The sequence below is a fragment of the Salvelinus fontinalis genome, unplaced genomic scaffold (assembly GCF_029448725.1).
Source record: "Salvelinus fontinalis isolate EN_2023a unplaced genomic scaffold, ASM2944872v1 scaffold_0017, whole genome shotgun sequence".
In the NCBI taxonomy this organism is placed as follows: Eukaryota; Metazoa; Chordata; class Actinopteri; order Salmoniformes; family Salmonidae; genus Salvelinus; species Salvelinus fontinalis.
The window spans coordinates 691,117-713,543 of NW_026600226.1; the positions used below are offsets into that span (position 1 = coordinate 691,117).

The 22,427-nt window shown below is 49.8% G+C and overlaps 1 protein-coding gene across 2 annotated transcripts in view; it reads right to left on the reverse strand.

Moving 5' to 3' along the window:
* Nucleotides 1-11,206: 11,206 nt before the first annotated feature.
* The window catches only part of ercc3 (excision repair cross-complementation group 3), a 55,311-nt gene continuing 44,090 nt past the window's right edge, over nt 11,207-22,427 (reverse strand). The window contains exons 13-16 of one of the 2 annotated variants that reach the window (XM_055910548.1): nt 21,868-21,985; nt 21,513-21,631; nt 17,802-17,948; nt 11,207-11,675 (exon numbers count right to left, since the gene is read on the reverse strand). In XM_055910548.1, coding sequence (XP_055766523.1) covers nt 11,535-11,675; nt 17,802-17,948; nt 21,513-21,631; nt 21,868-21,985 — 525 coding nt within the window. In that variant the 3' untranslated portion in view covers nt 11,207-11,534. The remainder of the gene's footprint in view (nt 11,676-17,801; nt 17,949-21,512; nt 21,632-21,867; nt 21,986-22,427) is intronic. The other variant, XM_055910549.1, reaches the window with a different exon arrangement.

The window sequence follows — 22,427 nt, forward strand, 5'->3', positions numbered from 1 at the left end:
TCCTCTCCCCTCATCCTCTCCCCTCATCCTCTCCCCTCAGCCCCTCTCCTCATCCTCTCTCCTCAGTCCTCTCTCCTCAGCCCCTCTCCTCATCCTCTCTCCTCAGTCCTCTCTCCTCAGCCCCTCTCCTCATCCCCTCTCCTCATCCCCTCTCCTCATCCTCTCTCCTCAGTCCTCTCTCCTCAGTCCTCTCTCCTCAGCCCCTCTCCTCATCCTCTCTCCTCATCCTCTCTCCTCATCCTCTCTCTCCTCATCCCTCTCTCCTCAGCCCCTCTCTCCTCAGCCCCTCTCTCCTCAGCCCCTCTCTCCTCAGTCCTCTCTCCTCAGTCCTCTCTCCTCAGTCCTCTCTCCTCAGCCCCTCTCCTCATCCTCTCTCCTCAGCCCCTCTCCTCATACCTTTCTCCTCATCCTCTCTCCTCATCCTCTCTCCCCATCCTCTCTCCCCATCCTCTCTCCTCATCCTCTTTCCTCATCCTCTCTCCTCATCCCCTCTCCTCATCCCCTCTCCTCATCCCCTCTCCTCAGTCCCCTCTCCTCATACCTTTCTCCTCATCCTCTCTCCTCATCCTCTCTCCCCATCCTCTCTCCCCATCCTCTCTCCCCATCCTCTCTCCTCATCCTCTTTCCTCATCCCCTCTCCTCAGTCCTCTCTCCTCATCCTCTCTCCTCATCCCCTCTCCTCATCCCCTCTCCTCAGCCCCTCTCATCATTCTCTCTCCTCAGCCTCTCTCCTCATCCTCTCTCCTCATCCCCTCTCCTCATCCCCTCTCCATCATCCCCTCTCCTCAGTCCTCTCTCCTCATCCTCTCTCCTCATCCCTCTCTCCTCATCCTCTCTCCTCAGTGATCTCTCCTCAGTGATCTCTCCTCAGCCCCTCTCCTCATCCTCTCTCCTCAGCCCCTCTCCTCATCCTCTCTCTCCTCAGCCCCTCTCCTCATCCTCTCTCCTCAGCCTCTCTCCTCATCCCCTCTCCTCATCCTCTCTCCTCAGCCCCTCTCCTCGTCCTCTCTCCTCAGCCCCTCTCCTCATCCTCTCCTCATCCTCTCTCCTCATCCTCTCTCCTCAGCCCCTCATCTCGTCCTCTCTCCTCAGCCCTTCTCCTCAGTCCTCTCTCCTCAGTCCTCTCTCCTCATCCTCTCTCCTCATCCTCTCCCCTCATCCTCTCCCCTCATCCTCTCCCCTCATCCTCTCCCCTCATCCTCTCCCCTCAGCCCCTCTCCTCATCCTCTCTCCTCAGTCCTCTCTCCTCAGCCCCTCTCCTCATCCTCTCTCCTCAGTCCTCTCTCCTCAGCCCCTCTCCTCATCCCCTCTCCTCATCCCCTCTCCTCATCCTCTCTCCTCAGTCCTCTCTCCTCAGTCCTCTCTCCTCAGCCCCTCTCCTCATCCTCTCTCCTCATCCTCTCTCCTCATCCTCTCTCTCCTCAGCCCCCCTCCTCATCCCTCTCTCCTCAGCCCCTCTCTCCTCAGCCCCTCTCTCCTCAGTCCTCTCTCCTCAGTCCTCTCTCCTCAGTCCTCTCTCCTCAGTCCTCTCTCCTCAGCCCCTCTCCTCATCCTCTCTCCTCAGCCCCTCTCCTCATACCTTTCTCCTCATCCTCTCTCCTCATCCTCTCTCCCCATCCTCTCTCCCCATCCTCTCTCCCCATCCTCTCTCCTCATCCTCTTTCCTCATCCCCTCTCCTCAGTCCTCTCTCCTCATCCTCTCTCCTCATCCCCTCTCCTCATCCCCTCTCCTCATCCCCTCTCCTCAGTCCCCTCTCCTCATCCTCTCTCCTCATCCCCTCTCCTCATCCTCTCTCCTCATCCCCTCTCCTCATCCTCTCTCCTCATCCTCTCTCCTCAGCCTCTCTCCTCATCCTCTCTCCTCAGCCTCTCTCCTCATCCTCTCTCCTCATCCTCTCTCCTCATCCTCTCTCCTCATCCCTCTCTCCTCATCCTCTCTCCTCATCCTCTCTCCTCAGTGATCTCTCCTCAGTGATCTCTCCTCAGCCCCTCTCCTCATCCTCTCTCCTCAGCCCCTCTCCTCATCCTCTCTCTCCTCAGCCCCTCTCCTCATCCTCTCTCCTCAGCCTCTCTCCTCATCCCCTCTCCTCATCCTCTCTCCTCAGCCCCTCTCCTCGTCCTCTCTCCTCAGCCCCTCTCCTCGTCCTCTCTCCTCAGCCCCTCTCCTCATCCTCTCCTCATCCTCTCTCCTCATCCTCTCTCCTCAGCCCCTCATCTCGTCCTCTCTCCTCAGCCCTCTCTCCTCAGTCCTCTCTCCTCATCCTCTCTCCTCATCCTCTCTCCTCATCCTCTCTCCTCATCCTCTCCCCTCAGCCCCTCTCCTCATCCTCTCTCCCCAGCCCTTCTCCTCATCCCCTCTCCTCATCCTCTCTCCTCAGCCCTTCTCCTCATCCTCTCTCCTCATCCTCTCTCCTCATCCTCTCCCCTCAGCCCCTCTCCTCATCCTCTCTCCTCAGTCCTCTCTCCTCAGCCCCTCTCCTCATCCTCTCTCCTCAGTCCTCTCTCCTCAGCCCCTCTCCTCAGCCCCTCTCCTCATCCTCTCTCCTCAGTCCTCTCTCCTCAGTCCTCTCTCCTCAGCCCCTCTCCTCATCCTCTCTCCTCATCCTCTCTCCTCATCCTCTCTCTCCTCAGCCCCCCTCCTCATCCCTCTCTCCTCAGCCTCTCTCCTCAGCCCCTCTCTCCTCAGTCCTCTCTCCTCAGTCCTCTCTCCTCAGTCCTCTCTCCTCAGTCCTCTCTCCTCAGTCCTCTCTCCTCAGTCCTCTCTCCTCATCCTCTCTCCTCAGCCCCTCTCCTCATCCCCTCTCCTCAGCCCCTCTCCTCAGCCCCTCTCCTCATCCTCTCTCCTCAGTCCTCTCTCCTCAGCCCCTCTCCTCAGCCCCTCTCCTCATCCTCTCTCCTCAGTCCTCTCTCCTCAGTCCTCTCTCCTCAGCCCCTCTCCTCATCCTCTCTCCTCATCCTCTCTCCTCATCCTCTCTCTCCTCAGCCCCCCTCCTCATCCCTCTCTCCTCAGCCTCTCTCCTCAGCCCCTCTCTCCTCAGCCCCTCTCTCCTCAGTCCTCTCTCCTCAGTCCTCTCTCCTCAGTCCTCTCTCCTCAGTCCTCTCTCCTCAGTCCTCTCTCCTCAGTCCTCTCTCCTCATCCTCTCTCCTCAGCCCCTCTCCTCATCCCCTCTCCTCAGCCCCTCTCCTCAGCCCCTCTCCTCATACCTTTCTCCTCATCCTCTCTCCTCATCCTCTCTCCCCATCCTCTCTCCCCATCCTCTCTCCCCATCCTCTCTCCTCAGCCTCTCTCTCCTCAGCCCCTGTCCTCAACCCCTCTCCTCAGCCTCTCTCCTCAGCCTCTCTCCTCATCCTCTCTCCTCAGCCCTTCTCCTCAGCCCCTCTCCTCAGCCCCTCTCCTCAGCCTCTCTCCTCAGCCTCTCTCCTCAGCCTCTCTCCTCAGCCTCTCTCCTCAGCCTCTCTCCTCATCCTCTCTCCTCAGTCCTCTCTCCTCATCCTCTCTACTCAGTCCTCTCTCCTCTCTCAGTCCTCAGATCAGCCTCTCTCCTCTCTGTCCTCAGTCCTCTCCTCGTCCTCTCTCCTCAGTCCTCTCTACTCAGTCCTCTCCTCAGCCTCTCTCCTCTCCTCAGTCCTCTCCTCATCCTCTCTCCTCAGTCCTCTCTCAGTCCTCTCCTCATCCTCTCTCCTCATCCTCTTTCCTCAGTCATCTCTTCATCCTCTCTCCTTAGTCCTCTCTCAGTCCTCTCCTCATCCTCTCTCCTCAGTCCTCTCTCCTCATCCTCTTTCCTCAGTCATCTCTTCTTCCTCTCTCCTCAGTCCTCTCCTCAGCCCTCTTCTCAATGCTCTCTTCAGCCTCTCAACCCCTTTCTTGAAGAGGTTCCAAGGAGAGACTTCCTCTCCTCGGGTGCCAGCAGCAGACAGGCCATCCTAGCGTGGGAAAGTGCCCACCTAGCTACCTGCCCCCTCCACAAAACCACACACATTTACAGGAGTAGGAAAATAATCAGAGTGCCCCTCAGAGAGAGAGAGAGAGAGAGAGAGAGAGACATAAAGAGTACTGTAAAACACACTGTTCCATCTCCCATGAGAAAGAGCAGGGAGAGAGAGACAAGGCAAGAAGGACCTTCTACACCTTCAAAAGGAACATAAAATTCAACATACCAATTAGGATCTGGCTAAAAACACTTGAATCAGTCACTGAACCCATTGTCTTTTATGGTTGTGAGGTCTGGGGTCCGCTCACCAACCAAGATTTCACAAAATGGGACAAACACCAAATTGAGATTCTGCATCCAGAATTCTGCAAAAAAATATCCTCTGTGTACAACGTAGAACACCAAATAATGCATGCAGAGCAGAACTAGGCCGATACCCGCTAATTATCAAAATCCAGAAAAGAGCCGTTAAATTCTACAACCACCTAAAAGGAAGCGATTCCCAAACCTTCCATAACAAAGCCATCACCTACAGAGAGATGAACCTGGAGAAGAGTCCCCTAAGCAAGCTGGTCCTGGGACTCTGTTCACAAACACAAACACACCTCACAGAGCCACAGGACAGCAACACAATTAGACCCAACCAAATCATGAGAAAACTAAAAGATAATTACTTGACAAATTGGAAAGAATTAACAAAAAAATTGAGCAAACTAGAATGATATTTGTCCCTGAACAGAGAGTACACAGTGGCAGAATACCTGACCACTGTGACTGACCCAAACTTAAGGAAATGCTTTGACTATGTACAGACTCAGTGAGCATAGCCTTGCATATTTCCCTCAGATTACACAGATCCACAAAAAATTCGAAAACAAATCCAATTTTGATAAACTCCCATATCTACTGGGTGAAATACCACAGTGTGACATCACAGCAGCAAGATGTGTGACCTGTTGCCACAAGAAAAGGGCAACCAGTGAAGAACAAACACCATTGTAAATACAACCTATATTTATGCATATTTAAATTTCCCTTGTGTAATTTAACAATTTGTACATGGTTACAATACTGTATATAGACATAATATGACATTTGTAATGTCTTTATTATTTTGAAACTTCTGTATGTTAAATGTTAACTGTTCATTTGTTTATTTCACTCAGACTGCTGGTTCCTTGACCCCTTAAGAGCGGTTAAAGGGTGAAGACCGATTAAACTTGGATCTAAATGACCTCTCAGGTGTTTTCTACCTTGAGCCGTTTCAGTACGTCGAGGTGTGATAAGAATAATCCGGACTATCCTATTCCGAGAGGTCTCAAAGTTACACCTTATATGAAAGTGACACGTTCCTACGTCCTACTTCGGGGTCGTGTCCCATAATCTCTTGACTAGACTGCAACATGGTATAATCACATTCACAAAAACGAGGTCATTTAAGATACATACGGTACCAGTGACAAATGTGGACACACCAACTCATTCCAGGGGTTTTCTTTATTTTTTTACTATTTTCTACATTGTAGAATAATAGTGAAGACATCAAAACGATGAAATAACACATATGGAATCATGTAGTAACCAACAAGAGTGTTAAACAAATCTAAATATACTTTATATTTTAGATTCTTCAAAGTAGACACCCTTTGTCTGCACACTCTTGGAATTCTTTCAACCAGCTTCATTTAAATGTTTTATTTATTTATTTAACCTTTTCTTTTAACTAGGCAAGTCATTTAAGAACAAATTCTTATTTACAATGACGGACTACCCCGGCCAAACCCGGACGATGCTGGGCCAATTGTGCGGCGCCCTATGGGACTCCCAATCACAGCCGGATGTGATACAGCCTGGATTCGAACCAGAGACTGTAGTGATACCTATTGTGCTGAAGAGAGGACAGGAGAAGGGCTGAGGATAGAGGATGAGGAGAAGGGCTGAGGAGAAGGGCTGAGGAGAAGGGCTGAGGAGAAGGGCTGAGGAGAAGGGCTGAGGAGAGAGGCTGAGGATAGAGGATGAAGAGAGAGGCTGAGAAGGGCTGAGGAGAAGGGCTGAGGAGAGAGGACTGAGGCGAGAGGACTGAGGAGAGAGGACTGAGGAGAGAGGACTGAGGAGAGAGGACTGAGGAGAGAGGACTGAGGAGAGAGGACTGAGGATAGAGGATGAAGAGAGAGGCTGAGGAGAGAGGACTGAGGAGAGAGGACTGAGGAGAGAGGACTGAGGAGAGAGGACTGAGGAGAGGGGACTGAGGAGAGGAGGCTGAGGAGAGGAGAATGGAGAGGGGACTGAGGAGAGGAGACTGAGGAGAGGGGACTGAGGAGAGGGGACTGAGGAGAGGGGACTGAGGAGAGAGGACTGAGGAGAGAGGGCTGAGGAGAAGGGCTGAGGAGAAGGGCTGAGGAGAGGACTGAGGAGAGGACTGAGGAGAGAGGCTGAGGATAGAGGATGAGGAGAGAGGATGAGGTCCAGAGCCAAAAGAACAACACATTTATCACTGTCTTAATGCTTCTGTAACTGTCTCTTCAGTTGTTGAACACATTCAGTCCAGTTCAATGGTGGGTTGTGGTCCTGTATGGATGAGAGATCCACTTTTTCCTGAGGCCTTTTATTTGTCTCAGACTGCTGGTTCCCTGACCCCTTAAGAGCGGTTAAAGGGTGAAGACCGATTAAACTTGGATCTAAATGACCTCTCAGGTGTTTTCTACCTTGAGCCGTTTCAGTACGTCGAGGTGTGATAAGAATAATCCGGACTATCCTATTCCGAGAGGTCTCAAAGTTACACCTTATATGAAAGTGACACGTTCCTACGTCCTACTTCGGGGTCGTGTCCCATAATCTCTTGACTAGACTGCAAGATGGTATAATCACATTCACAAAAACGAGGTAATTTAAGATACATACGGTACCCAGTGATAAATGTGGACACACCTACTCATTCAAGGGTTTTTCTTTATTTTTACTATTTTCTACATTGTAGAATAATAGTGAAGACATCAAAACTATGAAATAACACATAAGGAATTTATTTATTTCTTTTATTTAACTAGGCAAGTAAGTTAAGAACAAATTCATATTTACAACAACGGCCTACCCCGACCGACGCTGGGCCAATTGTGCGCCGCCCTATGGGAATCCCAATCACAGTCGGATGTGATACAGCCTGGATTCGAACCAGGGACTGTAGTGACACCTCTTGCACTGAGATGCAGTTCCAGGAGACCGCTGCGCCACTCGGTAGCAATGGAATGCTTTAACCAACAGTCTTGAAGGAGTTCCCACATATGCTGAGCACTTGCTGGCTGCTTTTCCTTCACTCTGCGGTCCAACTCATCCCAAACCATCTCAATTGGGTTGAGGTCAGGTGATTGTGGAGGCCAGGTCATCTGATGCAGCACTCCATCACTCTCCTTCTTGGTCAAATAGCCCTTACACAGCCTGGAGGTGTGTTGGGTCATTGTCCTGTTGAAAAACAAATGATAGTCCCACTAAGCACAAACCAGATAGATGGCGTATCGCTGCAGAATGCTGTGGTAGCCAATGTTGCTTACATGTGCCTTGAATTCTAAATAAATCCCAGACGGTGTCACCAGCAAAGCACCCTCACACCTCCTCCTCCATGCTTCACGGTGGGAACCACACATGTGGAGATCATCCCTTCACCTACTCTGCATCTTACCAAACACCAAAAATCTCAAATTTGGACTCATCAGACCAAAGGACAGATTTCCACCGGTCTAATGTCCAATGCTCGTGTTTCTTGACCCAAGTAAGTCTCTTCTTCTTAGTGGTTTCTTTGCAGCAATTCGACCATGAAGGCCTGATTCACGCAGTCGCCTCTGAACAGTTGATGTTGAGATGTGTCTGTTACTTGAACTCCGTGAAGCATTTATTTGGGCTGCAATCTGAGCTGCAGTTAACTCTAATGAACGTATCCTCTGCAGCAGAGGTAACTCTGGGTCTTCCTTTCCTGTGGAAGTCCTCATTCCCGGTGACGACCGCATGAAGCTGGTTGAGAGAATGCCAAGAGTGTGCAAAGCTGTCATCAAGGCAAAGAGTGGCTACTTGGAAGAATCTCAAAACTAAACTCTATTTTGATTTGTTGAACACTTTTTTGGTTACTACATGATTCCATATGTGTTATTTCATAGTTTTGATGTCTTCAATATTATTCTACAATGTATAAAATAGTAAAAATAAAGAAAAACCATTGAACGAGTTGGTGTCCTGGACATTGAATAAGGTACTGACCTGTATAACCAACCACTCCAGAACCCCTGGACATTGAATAAGGTTCTGGTCTGTATATACAACCACTCCAGAACCCCTGGACATTGAATAAGGTACTGGTACTGACCTGTATATACAACCACTCCAGAACTCCTGGACATTGAATAAGGTTCTGGTCTGTATATACAACCACTCCAGAACCCCTGGACATTGAATAAGGTTCTGGTACTGACCTGTATATACAACCACTCCAGAACCCCTGGACATTGAATAAGGTTCTGGTACTGACCTGTATATACAACCACTCCAGAACCCCTGGACATTGAATAAGGTACTGACCTGTATATACAACCACTCCAGAACCCCTGGACATTGAATAAGGTTCTGGTACTGACCTGTATATACAACCACTCCAGAACCCCTGGACATTGAATAAGGTTCTGGTACTGACCTGTATATACAACCACTCCAGAACCCCTGGACTTTGAATAAGGTTCTGGTACTGACCTGTATATACAACCACTCCAGAACCCCTGGACATTGAATAAGGTTCTGGTACTGACCTGTATATACAACCACTCCAGAACCCCTGGACATTGAATAAGGTACTGACCTGTATATACAACCACTCCAGAACCCCTGGACATTGAATAAGGTACTGGTACTGACCTGTATATACAACCACTCCAGAACCCCTGGACAGCGAATAAGGTTCTGGTACTGACCTGTATATACAACCACTCCAGAACCCCTGGACATTGAATAAGGTACATTCTTGTTGTCTTTAACAGCCTAGTTATTTTGCTGTTTGTATTCTATCTTATTGTTGGTGGGGGGGGGGGGCTCTCAATTCCACTCTGCTGTTGTCCACCTGTTGTATCTCCGTGTATAATCTGGGATTCAAACAGGATTAGAGTCGATAAAACTCTTTGAACTTTCCCCAAATCCTCTGGTGTTGTCATGACATCCTGGTTTGACCCCGAGGAAGAGCACACGTTGCTATGGGTGACGACTCACGGGGATTTTAATAAAGCAATTAGTTCAACTAAACACGGATATGGTTGGAAGGGTAGGGGGGAGGATAGGGGGAGGGTAGAGGGTAGAGGCGTGACAGTGTTTGGGAGGGGAGGGGAGGGGGGAGGGTAGAGGGAGGGGTAGAGGCGTGACAGTGTTTGGGAGGGGAGGGGGGAGGGTAGAGGGAGGGGGGAGGGGGGAGGGGGGAGGGTAGAGGTGTGACAGTGTTTGGGAGGGGAGGGGGGGGGGGAGGGTAGAGGTGTGACAGTGTTTGGGAGGGGAGGGGGGAGGGTAGAGGTGTGACAGTGTTTGGGAGGGGAGGGGGGAGGATAGGGGGAGGGTAGAGGGTAGAGGCGTGACAGTGTTTGGGAGGGGAGGGGGGAGGGTAGGGGGAGGGTAGAGGGAGGGGTAGAGGCGTGACAGTGTTTGGGAGGGGAGGGGGGAGGATAGGGGGAGGGTAGAGGGTAGAGGTGTGACAGTGTTTGGGAGGGGAGGGGAGAGGGTAGAGGGAGGGGGGAGGGTAGAGGGAGGGGGGAGGGTAGAGGCGTGACAGTGTTTGGGAGGGGAGGGGGGAGGATAGGGGGAGGGTAGAGGGTAGAGGCGTGACAGTGTTTGGGAGGGGAGGGGGGAGGGTAGAGGTGTGACAGTGTTTGGGAGGGGAGGGGGGAGGGTAGAGGGAGGGGTAGAGGCGTGACAGTGTTTGGGAGGGGAGGGGGGAGGGTAGAGGGAGGGGGGAGGGGGGAGGGGGGAGGGTAGAGGTGTGACAGTGTTTGGGAGGGGAGGGGGGGGGGGAGGGTAGAGGTGTGACAGTGTTTGGGAGGGGAGGGGGGAGGGTAGAGGTGTGACAGTGTTTGGGAGGGGAGGGGGGAGGGTAGAGGGAGGGGGGAGGGTAGAGGGAGGGGGGAGGGTAGAGGTGTGACAGTGTTTGGGAGGGGAGGGGGGAGGGTAGGGGGAGGGTAGAGGGTAGAGGTGTGACAGTGTTTGGGAGGGGAGGGGAGAGGGTAGAGGGAGGGGGGAGTAGAGGGAGGGGAGGGTAGAGGGAGGGGAGGGTAGAGGGAGGGGGGGAAGGTAGAGGGAGGGGAGGGGGAGGGTAGAGGGAGGGGGGGAGGGTAGGGTAAGGGGAGGGTAGAGGGAGGGTAGAGGGAGGGGAGGGGGGAGGGTAGGGTAATGGGAGGGTAGAGGGAGGGGAGGGGGAGGGTAGGGTAATGGGAGGGTAGAGGGAGGGGAGGGTAGAGGGAGGGTAGAGGGAGGGGAGGGTAGAGGGAGGGTAGAGGGAGGGGGAGGGTAGGGTAAGGGGAGGGTAGAGGGAGGGGGAGGGTAGAGGGAGGGGGAGGGTAGAGGGAGGGTAGAGGGAGGGGGAGGGGAGGGTAAGGGGAGGGTAGAGGGAGGGGGAGGGTAGAGGGAGGGTAGAGGGAGGGGGAGGGTAGAGGGAGGGGGAGGGTAGAGGGAGGGTAGAGGGTAGAGGGAGGGTAGAGGGAGGGGGAGGGTAGAGGGAGGGTAGAGGGAGGGGGAGGGTAGAGGGAGGGTAGAGGGTAGAGGGAGGGGGAGGGTAGGGGGAGGGGGAGGGTAGAGGGAGGGTAGGGGGAGGGTAGGGGGAGGGGGAGGGTAGAGGGAGGGGGAGGGTAGGGGGAGGGGGAGGGTAGGGGGAGGGTAGAGGGAGGGGGAGGGTAGAGGGAGGGTAGAGGGTAGAGGGAGGGTAGAGGGTAGAGGGAGGGGGAGGGTAGGGGGAGGGGGAGGGTAGGGGGAGGGGGAGGGTAGGGGGAGGGGGAGGGTAGAGGGAGGGGGAGGGTAGGGGGAGGGGGAGGGTAGGGGGAGGGTAGGGGGAGGGTAGAGGGAGGGGGAGGGTAGGGGGAGGGGGAGGGTAGGGGGAGGGTAGAGGGAGGGTAGGGGGAGGGGGAGGGTAGGGGGAGGGTAGGGGGAGGGTAGAGGGAGGGGGAGGGTAGAGGGAGGGGAGGGTAGGGGTGTGACAGCGTTTGGATACTTGGTTGAGAAACTGATTCTGCGAACAACAACAAAATAAATATACAAACGAATCCCCAAAAAATCCAGTTTTATTTAAACGCATTACATGGAAACAAACTGTCATGACAAAAAAAACACATGATGAATGAAACACGGAGGAGAAAGAATAAAACATTTCGTATCCCTCTCTGGATCACTGAAAGCCCCTAGAACTGACTGAGGTGGTGATGTGGAACTGTGTCCTCTCTGAAACACACAGGGAACGAGTACGTCCTCCCAGAGACTACAGGGGCTACGTCTCGCCTGGCCTCGGTCTGGGAATCCCTCCCAAACACCCAGGCAGCATCACACAATAACACCTTATTCCCTCTATATGGTGCAGCAGATTAGACTGGAGGGCTATGTGCCCTTCCGGAAGCGTTTGAAGAGCGGGTGGATGTTGTTACCCAGGTGGGCCCTGCCGCCTCGAGAGCGATACTCCATGTAGACGGAGTCATCAGCCCCAGACATGGAGCTCATGGTACCTGGCCTCCGCTGGAACTGAAGGGGAAGAGAGAGAGTTTAGAATATAGAACTGGAGGTAGAGAGAGAGTTTAGAATATAGAACTGGAGGGGGAGAGAGAGAGTTTAGAATCTAGAACTGGAGGGAGAAAGAGAGAGTTTAGAATATAGAACTGGAGGGGGAGAGAGAGAGTTTAGAATATAGAACTGGAGGGGGAGAGAGAGTTTAGAATCTAGAACTGGAGGGGGAGAGAGAGAGAGTTTAGAATATAGAACTGGAGGGAGAGAGAGAGAGTTTAGAATCTAGAACTGGAGGGGGAGAGAGAGAGTTTAGAATATAGAACTGGAGGGAGAGAGAGAGAGTTTAGAATCTAGAACTGGAGGGGAGAGAGAGAGAGTTTAGAATATAGAACAGGAGGGGGGAGAGAGAGAGAGTTTAGAATATAGAACTGGAGGGGGAGAGAGAGAGTTTAGAATATAGAACTGGAGGGGGAGAGAGAGAGTTTAGAATATAGAACTGGAGGGGGAGAGAGAGAGTTTAGAATATAGAACTGGAGGGGGGAGGAGAGAGAGAAGTTTAGAATATAGAACTGGAGGGGGAGAGAGAGAGTTTAGAATATAGAACTGGGGGGGATAGAGAGAGTTTAGAATATAGAACTGGAGGGGGAGAGAGAGAGTTTAGAATATAGAACTGGAGGGGAGAGAGAGAGTTTAGAATATAGAACTGGAGGGGAGAGAGAGAGTTTAGAATATAGAACTGGAGGGGGAGAGAGAGAGTTTAGAATATAGAACTGGAGGGAGAGAGAGAGAGTTTAGAATATAGAACTGGAGGGGGAGAGAGAGAGTTTAGAATATAGAACTGGAGGGGAGAGAGAGAGTTTAGAATATAGAACTGGAGGGGAGAGAGAGAGTTTAGAATATAGAACTGGAGGGGGAGAGAGAGAGTTTAGAATATAGAACTGGAGGGGGAGAGAGAGAGTTTAGAATATAGAACTGGAGGGGAGAGAGAGAGAGTTTAGAATATAGAACTGGAGGGGAGAGAGAGAGTTTAGAATATAGAACTGGAGGGAGAGAGAGAGAGTTTAGAATCTAGAACTGGAGGGGGAGAGAGAGAGTTTAGAATATAGAACTGGAGGGGGAGAGAGAGAGTTTAGAATATAGAACTGGAGGGGGAGAGAGAGAGTTTAGAATATAGAACTGGAGGGGAGAGAGAGAGAGTTTAGAATATAGAACTGGAGGGGAGAGAGAGAGTTTAGAATATAGAACAGGAGGGGAGAGAGAGAGAGTTTAGAATATAGAACTGGAGGGGAGAGAGAGAGTTTAGAATATAGAACTGGAGGGGGAGAGAGAGAGTTTAGAATATAGAACTGGGGGGGATAGAGAGAGTTTAGAATATAGAACTGGAGGGGGAGAGAGAGAGTTTAGAATATAGAACTGGAGGGGAGAGAGAGAGTTTAGAATATAGAACTGGAGGGGGAGAGAGAGAGTTTAGAATATAGAACTGGAGGGGGAGAGAGAGAGAGTTTAGAATATAGAACTGGAGGGGAGAGAGAGAGTTTAGAATATAGAACTGGAGGGGGAGAGAGAGAGAGTTTAGAATATAGAACTGGAGGGGAGAGAGAGAGTTTAGAATCTAGAACTGGAGGGAGAGAGAGAGAGTTTAGAATATAGAACTGGAGGGGGAGAGAGAGAGTTTAGAATATAGAACTGGAGGGGGAGAGAGAGAGTTTAGAATATAGAACTGGAGGGGGGAGAGAGAGTTTAGAATATAGAACTGGAGGGGGGAGAGAGAGTTTAGAATATAGAACTGGAGAGGGAGAGAGAGAGAGTTTAGAATATAGAACTGGAGGGGGAGAGAGAGAGAGTTTAGAATATAGAACTGGAGGGGGAGAGAGAGAGTTTAGAATATAGAACTGGAGGGGGAGAGAGAGTTTAGAATATAGAACTGGAGGGGGAGAGAGAGAGTTTAGAATATAGAACTGGAGGGGGAGAGAGAGAGTTTAGAATATAGAACTGGAGGGGGAGAGAGAGAGTTTAGAATATAGAACTGGGGGGGATAGAGAGAGTTTAGAATATAGAACTGGAGAGAGAGAGAGAGTTTAGAATATAGAACTGGAGGGAGAGAGAGAGAGTTTAGAATCTAGAACTGGAGGGGGAGAGAGAGAGTTTAGAATATAGAACTGGAGGGAGAGAGAGAGAGTTTAGAATCTAGAACTGGAGGGGGAGAGAGAGAGTTTAGAATATAGAACTGGAGGGGGAGAGAGAGAGTTTAGAATATAGAACTGGAGGGAGAGAGAGAGAGTTTAGAATATAGAACTGGAGGGGGGAGAGAGAGTTTAGAATATAGAACTGGAGGGAGAGAGAGAGTTTAGAATATAGAACTGTAGGGGGGAGAGAGAGTTTAGAATATAGGAACTGGAGGGGAGAGAGAGAGTTTAGAATATAGAACTGGAGGGGGGAGAGAGAGTTTAGAATATAGAACTGGAGGGGGAGAGAGAGAGTTTAGAATATAGAACTGGAGGGGGAGAGAGAGTTTAGAATATAGAACTGGAGGGAGAGAGAGAGTTTAGAATATAGAACTGAAGAGAGAGAGAGAGTTTAGAATATAGAACTGGAGGGGGGAGAGAGAGTTTAGAATATAGAACTGGAGGGGGAGAGAGAGAGTTTAGAATATAGAACTGGAGGGGGAGAGAGAGTTTAGAATATAGAACTGAAGGGAGAGAGAGAGAGTTTAGAATATAGAACTGGAGGGGAGAGAGAGAGTTTAGAATATAGAACTGAAGAGAGAGAGAGAGTTTAGAATATAGAACTGGAGGGGGAGAGAGAGAGTTTAGAATATAGAACTGGGGGGGAGAGAGAGAGTTTAGAATATAGAACTGGAGGGGGAGAGAGAGAGTTTAGAATATAGAACTGGAGGGGGAGAGAGAGAGAGTTTAGAATATAGAACTGGAGGGGAGAGAGAGAGTTTAGAATATAGAACTGGAGGGGGAGAGAGAGAGTTTAGAATATAGAACTGGAGGGGAGAGAGAGAGTTTAGAATATAGAACTGGAGGGGGAGAGAGAGAGTTTAGAATATAGAACTGAAGGGAGAGAGAGAGTTTAGAATCTAGAACAGGAGGGGAGAGAGAGAGTTTAGAATATAGAACTGGAGAGGGGGGAGAGAGTTTAGAATATAGAACTGGAGAGGGGGGAGAGAGTTTAGAATATAGAACTGGAGAGGGGGGAGAGAGTTTAGAATATAGAACTGGAGAGGGGGGAGAGAGAGACAGAGAAAGTTTAGAATATAGAACTGAAGAGAGAGAGAGAGTTTAGAATATAGAACTGGGGGGGAGAGAGAGAGTTTAGAATATAGAACTGGAGGAGAGAGAGAGAGTTTAGAATATAGAACTGGAGGAGAGAGAGAGAGTTTAGAATATAGAACTGGAGGGAGAGAGAGAGAGTTTAGAATATAGAACTGAAGAGAGAGAGAGAGTTTAGAATATAGAACTGGAGGGGGAGAGAGAGAGAGTTTAGAATATAGAACTGGAGAGGGAGAGAGAGAGTTTAGAATATAGAACTGGAGGGAGAGAGAGAGAGTTTAGAATATAGAACTGTAGGGGGGAGAGAGAGTTTAGAATATAGAACTGGAGGGAGAGAGAGAGTTTAGAATATAGAACTGGAGGGAGGGAGAGAGAGTTTAGAATATAGAACTGGAGGGGGGAGAGAGAGTTTAGAATATAGAACTGGAGGGGGGGAGAGAGAGAGTTTAGAATATAGAACTGGAGGGGGAGAGAGAGTTTAGAATATAGAACTGGAAGGGGAGAGAGAGTTTAGAATATAGAACCTGAGGGGTAGAGAGAGAGTTTAGAATATAGAACTGGAGGGGGGGAGAGAGTTTAGAATATAGAACTGGAGGGGTAGAGAGAGAGAGAGAGAGAGTTTAGAATATAGAACTGGAAAGGAGAGAGAGAGTTTAGAATATAGAACTGGAGGGGTAGAGAGAGAGTTTAGAATATAGAACTGAAGAGAGAGAGAGAGTTTAGAATATAGAACTGGAGGGGAGAGAGAGAGTTTAGAATATAGAACTGGAGGGGAGAGAGAGAGTTTAGAATATAGAACTGGAGGGGGGAGAGAGAGTTTAGAATATAGAACTGGAGGGGGAGAGAGAGAGAGTTTAGAATATAGAACTGGAGAGGGAGAGAGAGAGTTTAGAATATAGAACTGGAGGGAGAGAGAGAGAGTTTAGAATATAGAACTGGAGGGGGAGAGAGAGTTTAGAATCTAGAACAGGAGGGGAGAGAGAGAGTTTAGAATATAGAACTGGAGGGGGGGAGAGAGTTTAGAATATAGAACTGGAGAGGGGAGAGAGAGTTTAGAATATAGAACTGGAGAGAGAGTTTAGAATATAGAACTGGAGAGGGAGAGAGAGAGTTTAGAATATAGAACTGGAGGGGTAGAGAGAGAGTTTAGAATATAGAACTGGAGGGGAGAGAGAGTTTAGAATATAGAACTGGAGGAGAGAGAGAGAGTTTAGAATATAGAACTGGAGGGGGAGAGAGAGTTTAGAATATAGAACTGAAGAGAGAGAGAGTTTAGAATATAGAACTGGAGGGGGAGAGAGAGAGTTTAGAATATAGAACTGGAGGGAGAGAGAGAGAGTTTAGAATCTAGAACTGGAGGGGGAGAGAGAGAGTTTAGAATATAGAACTGGAGGCGGAGAGAGGGAGAGAGAGAGAGTTTAGAATATAGAACTGGAGGGGGAGAGAGAGAGTTTAGAATATAGAACTGGAGGCGGAGAGAGGGAGAGAGAGAGAGTTTAGAATATAGAACTGGAGGGGGAGAGAGAGAGTTTAGAATATAGAACTGGAGGGGAGAGAGAGAGTTTAGAATATAGAACTGAAGGGAGAGAGAGAGTTTAGAATATAGAACTGGAGGGGGAGAGAGAGAGTTTAGAATATAGAACTGGAGGGGAGAGAGAGAGTTTAGAATATAGAACTGGAGGGGGAGAGAGAGAGTTTAGAATATAGAACTGGAGGGAGAGAGAGAGAGTTTAGAATATAGAACTGTAGGGGGGAGAGAGAGTTTAGAATATAGAACTGGAGGGGGAGAGAGAGTTTAGAATATAGAACTGGAGGGGAGAGAGAGAGTTTAGAATATAGAACTGGAGGGAGAGAGAGAGAGTTTAGAATATAGAACTGGAGGGGAGAGAGAGAGTTTAGAATATAGAACTGGAGGGGGGAGAGAGAGTTTAGAATATAGAACTGGAGGGGGAGAGAGAGAGTTTAGAATATAGAACTGGAGGGGGAGAGAGAGAGTTTAGAATATAGAACTGGAGGGGAGAGAGAGAGTTTAGAATATAGAACTGGAGGGGAGAGAGAGTTTAGAATATAGAACTGGAGGGGGGAGAGAGAGTTTAGAATATAGAACTGGAGGGGAGAGAGAGAGTTTAGAATATAGAACTGGAGGGGGGAGAGAGAGTTTAGAATATAGAACTGGAGGGGGAGAGAGAGTTTAGAATATAGAACTGGAGGGGGAGAGAGAGTTTAGAATATAGAACTGGAGGGGTAGAGAGAGAGTTTAGAATATAGAACTGGAGGGGGGGAGAGAGTTTAGAATATAGAACTGGAGGAGAGAGAGAGAGTTTAGAATATAGAACTGGAGGGGGAGAGAGAGTTTAGAATATAGAACTGGAGGGGAGAGAGAGAGTTTAGAATATAGAACTGGAGGGAGAGAGAGAGTTTAGAATATAGAACTGGAGGGGGGAGAGAGAGTTTAGAATATAGAACTGGAGGGGGAGAGAGAGTTTAGAATATAGAACTGTAGGGGGGAGAGAGAGTTTAGAATATAGAACTGGAGGGGGAGAGAGAGAGTTTAGAATATAGAACTGGAGGGGGAGAGAGAGAGTTTAGAATATAGAACTGGAGGGGGAGAGAGAGAGTTTAGAATATAGAACTGGAGGGGAGAGAGAGAGTTTAGAATATAGAACTGGAGGGGAGAGAGAGTTTAGAATATAGAACTGGAGGGGGGAGAGAGAGTTTAGAATATAGAACTGGAGGGAGAGAGAGAGAGTTTAGAATATAGAACTGGAGGGAGAGAGAGAGTTTAGAATATAGAACTGGAGGGGGGGAGAGAGAGTTTAGAATATAGAACACATTGTATTGATTGATTGATAAGAGGTGTGTATACCATTGGCCGTCCATTCTCTCCGATGACCACCTCCTCCTCTGCGTCGAGGTCTGTAGCAGCCAGAACCTTCTGGAGCAGCTGATACTGTTCCTCCTTGGAGGAGAACATCAGATTATCCTCCTCCATCCCCGCCATTTTAGTGATGACCTGGAGGAGAGCAGGAGGAGGAGGAGAGAGAGGAGGAGGGGGAAGGACAGAGAGAGGAGGAGGAGGAGGGGGAGGAGGAGGACAGAGAGAGAGGGGGAAGGACAGAGAGAGGAGGAGGAGGAGGAGAGATAAAGGAGGAAGGACAGAGCGAGAGAGGGGGAAGGACAGAGAGAGAGGGGGAAGGACAGAGAGAGAGAGGGAAGGACAGAGAGAGAGAGGGAAGGACAGAGCGAGAGGGGGAAGGACAGAGAGAGAGAGGGGGAAGGACAGAGAGAGAGGGGGAAGGACAGAGAGAGAGAGGGGGAAGGACAGAGAGAGAGAGGGGGAAGGACAGAGAGAGAGGGGGAAGGACAGAGAGAGAGAGGGGGAAGGACAGAGAGAGAGAGGGGGAAGGACAGAGAGAGAGGGGGAAGGACAGGGAGAGAGAGGGGGAAGGACAGAGCGAGAGGGGGAAGGACAGAGAGAGAGAGGGGGAAGGACAGAGAGAGAGAGGGGGAAGGACAGAGAGAGAGGGGGAAGGACAGAGAGAGAGAGGGGGAAGGACAGAGAGAGAGAGGGGGAAGGACAGAGAGAGAGAGGGGGAAGGACAGAGAGAGAGAGGGGGAAGGACAGAGCGAGAGAGGGGGAAGGACAGAGCGAGAGAGGGGGAAGGACAGAGAGAGAGAGGGGGAAGGACAGGGAGAGAGGGGGGGAAAGACAGAGAGAGAGGGGGGGAAGGACAGAGAGAGAGGAGGAGGAGGAGAGATAAAGGAGGAAGGACAGAGCGAGAGAGGGGGAAGGACAGAGAGAGGAGGAGGAGGAGGAGAGATAAAGGAGGAAGGACAGAGCGAGAGAGGGGGAAGGACAGAGAGAGAGGGGGAAGGACAGAGAGAGAGAGGGAAGGACAGAGCGAGAGAGGGAAGGACAGAGCGAGAGAAGGACAGGGAGAGAGAGGGGGAAGGACAGAGCGAGAGAGGGGGAAGGACAGAGAGAGAGAAGGACAGGGAGAGAGAGGGGGAAGGACAGAGCGAGAGAGGGGGAAGGACAGAGAGAGAGGGGGAAGGACAGGGAGAGAGAGGGGGAAGGACAGAGCGAGAGGGGGAAGGACAGAGAGAGAGGGGGAAGGACAGGGAGAGAGAGGGGGAAGGACAGAGAGAGAGAGGGAAGGACAGAGAGAGAGAGGGGGATGGACAGAGAGAGAGAAGGACAGGGAGAGAGAGGGGGAAGGACAGAGCGAGAGAGGGGGAAGGACAGAGAGAGAGGGGGAAGGACAGGGAGAGAGAGGGGGAAGGACAGAGCGAGAGGGGGAAGGACAGAGAGAGAGAGGGGGAAGGACAGAGAGAGAGAGGGGGAAGGACAGAGAGAGAGGGGGAAGGACAGAGAGAGAGAGGGGGAAGGACAGAGATAGAGGGGGAAGGACAGAGAGAGAGAGGGGGAAGGACAGAGAGAGAGAGGGGGAAGGACAGAGAGAGAGGGGGAAGGACAGAGAGAGAGAGGGGGAAGGACAGAGAGAGAGAGGGGGAAGGACAGGGAGAGAGAGGGGGAAGGACAGAGAGAGAGGGGGAAGGACAGGGAGAGAGAGGGGGAAGGACAGAGCGAGAGGGGGAAGGACAGAGAGAGAGAGGGGGAAGGACAGAGAGAGAGAGGGGGAAGGACAGAGAGAGAGGGGGAAGGACAGAGAGAGAGAGGGGGAAGGACAGAGAGAGAGAGGGGGAAGGACAGAGAGAGAGAGGGGGAAGGACAGAGCGAGAGAGGGGGAAGGACAGAGCGAGAGAGGGGGAAGGACAGAGAGAGAGAGGGGGAAGGACAGGGAGAGAGGGGGGGAAAGACAGAGAGAGAGGGGGGGAAGGACAGAGAGAGAGGAGGAGGAGGAGAGATTAGATCAGTGCTTAATTTGAGCCGGAGCAAACTAGAGCTCTCTCTCCTCTATCTCTGTGATCAAGTCAAATTAAAAATATTTTATATCCATCACATCACTGAGTGAGTAATATTCAGTCTGAACCTGTAAATACACAACACTGAGTGAGTAATATTCAGTCTGAACCTGTAAATACATCCAACACTGAGTGAGTAATATTCAGTCTGAACCTGTAAATACCGTCCAACACTGAGTGAGTAATATTCAGTCTGAACCTGTAAATACATCCAACACTGAGTGAGTAATATTCAGTCTGAACCTGTAAATACCGTCCAACACTGAGTGAGTAATATTCAGTCTGAACCTGTAAATACACAACACTGAGTGAGTAATATTCAGTCTGAACCTGTAAATACATCCAACACTGAGTGAGTAATATTCAGTCTGAACCTGTAAATACCATCCAACACTGAGTGAGTAATATTCAGTCTGAACCTGTAAATACCGTCCAACACTGAGTGAGTAATATTCAGTCTGAACCTGTAAATACCATCCAACACTGAGTGAGTAATATTCAGTCTGAACCTGTAAACACATCCAACACTGAGTGAGTAATATTCAGTCTGAACCTGTAAATACCGTCCAACACTGAGTGAGTAATATTGAGTCTGAACCTGTAAATACCATCCAACACTGAGTGAGTAATGTTCAGTCTGAACCTACTTCTGAAGACAAAATGTAAAATAATCATCTCTAGGTAATTGTGTTATATAAAAGCTAAGTAAATAAAGCTACTAAGCTACCAGGCTGCTTGGAACGAACAGACCTGGTGACACCTTCAATTAGTGTGAAGTCAGATGGGTGAAACCTCTTGAGCCTAACAATGGCAGGAGAGTTTCACTGCCCCCCCCCCCCCCCCCACCCCAATGCAGAGGCCTTTGTGAAGCCCCCATTGGCTTATCGCTGTCCAGAGGTCAATACAATACAGTACCCCTTGGATATAAAAAGTAATACTGCACGGATGAAGTACAACAACAGAAATAAGCTCCTCAGGGACAATCCAGAGACACTATTTGCTGACCGAAAAAAATATATATTATGGCCGCCACAGCTAAAGTAATATAGGGGGAAAACTGTTTGGGTTAGTATTGTATAGTAACTGACCCTGGTCCACTAGGAACCTCTGTCTCTTGGTGCTGTAGGGTTAGTATTGTATAGTAACTGACCCTGGTCCACTAGGGACCTCTGTCTCTTGGTGCTGTAGGGTTAGTATTGTATAGTAACGGACCTCTGTCTCTTGGTGCTGTAGGGTTAGTATTGTATAGTAACGGACCTCTGTCTCTTGGTGCTGTAGGGTTAGTATTGTATAGTAACGGACCTTGAAGCTGTATCCCTGGTCCACTAGGGACCTCTGTCTCTTGGTGCTGTAGGGTTAGTATTGTATAGTAACGGACCTCTGTCTCTTGGTGCTGTAGGGTTAGTATTGTATAGTAACGGACCTTGAAGCTGTATCCCTGGTCCACTAGGGACCTCTGTCTCTTGGTGCTGTAGGGTTAGTATTGTATAGTAACGGACCTCTGTCTCTTGGTACTGTAGGGTTAGTATTGTATAGTAACGGACCCTGGTCCACTAGGGACCTCTGTCTCTTGGTGCTGTAGGGTTAGTATTGTATAGTAACGGACCTCTGTCTCTTGGTGCTGTAGGGTTAGTATTGTATAGTAACGGACCTTGAAGCTGTATCCCTGGTCCACGAGGAACCTCTGTCTCTTGGTGCTGTAAGCCATCTCCTGAGTATCCTGAGACACCAACGAGTAGAAGTAGGCATTATACTCCTCCGCAACCATACCTGAAGGGGAGGTGTGTGTGTGTGTGGATGTGTGTGTGGAGGTGTGTGTGTGGAGGTGTGTGTGTGTGTAGGTGTGTAGAAAAGGGAAACAGGAAAACACTATCAGTGAGATAGCCCAGTATCGGTCAACTTCAATCTCACAGTCAAATAAATCATGGCATTTGACCACACAATATATATATATATATATATATTGAGATATATATACACACACACACACACACACACACACACACCTTTCTTGGCTCGCAGCACCCTGCCCAGCCTCTGAGCCTCCTGTCTGCGAGAACCCCCGTGAGACGAGATCTGGATCAGGACATTAGCCTCCGGCAGGTCGAAGGATGTGTCACCCACCTGGGAACAATGGAGAGAGACAGAGAGAGAGAGAGACAGAGAGAGAGAGAGACAGAGAGAGAGAGAGAGACAGAGAGAGACAGAGATAGAGAGAGACAAAGATAGAGAGACAGAGATAGAGAGACAGAGAGAGACAGAGATAGAGAGAGAGAGACAGAGAGAGAGAGAGAGAGAGAGAGAGAGACAGAGAGAGAGAGAGAGACAGAGAGAGAGAGACAGAGAGAGAGAGACAGAGACAGAGAGACAGAGAGAGAGAGAGAGAGAGAGAGAGAGAGACACACAGAGAGAGAGAGAGACAGAGAGAGACAGAGAGAGACAGAGAGAAACAGAGAGAAACAGAGAGAGAGAGAGAGAGAGAGAGACAGAGAGAGACAGAGAGAGACAGAGATAGAGAGACAGAGAGAGACAGAGATAGCAATTACAGCCTTGCAGACCTTTGGCA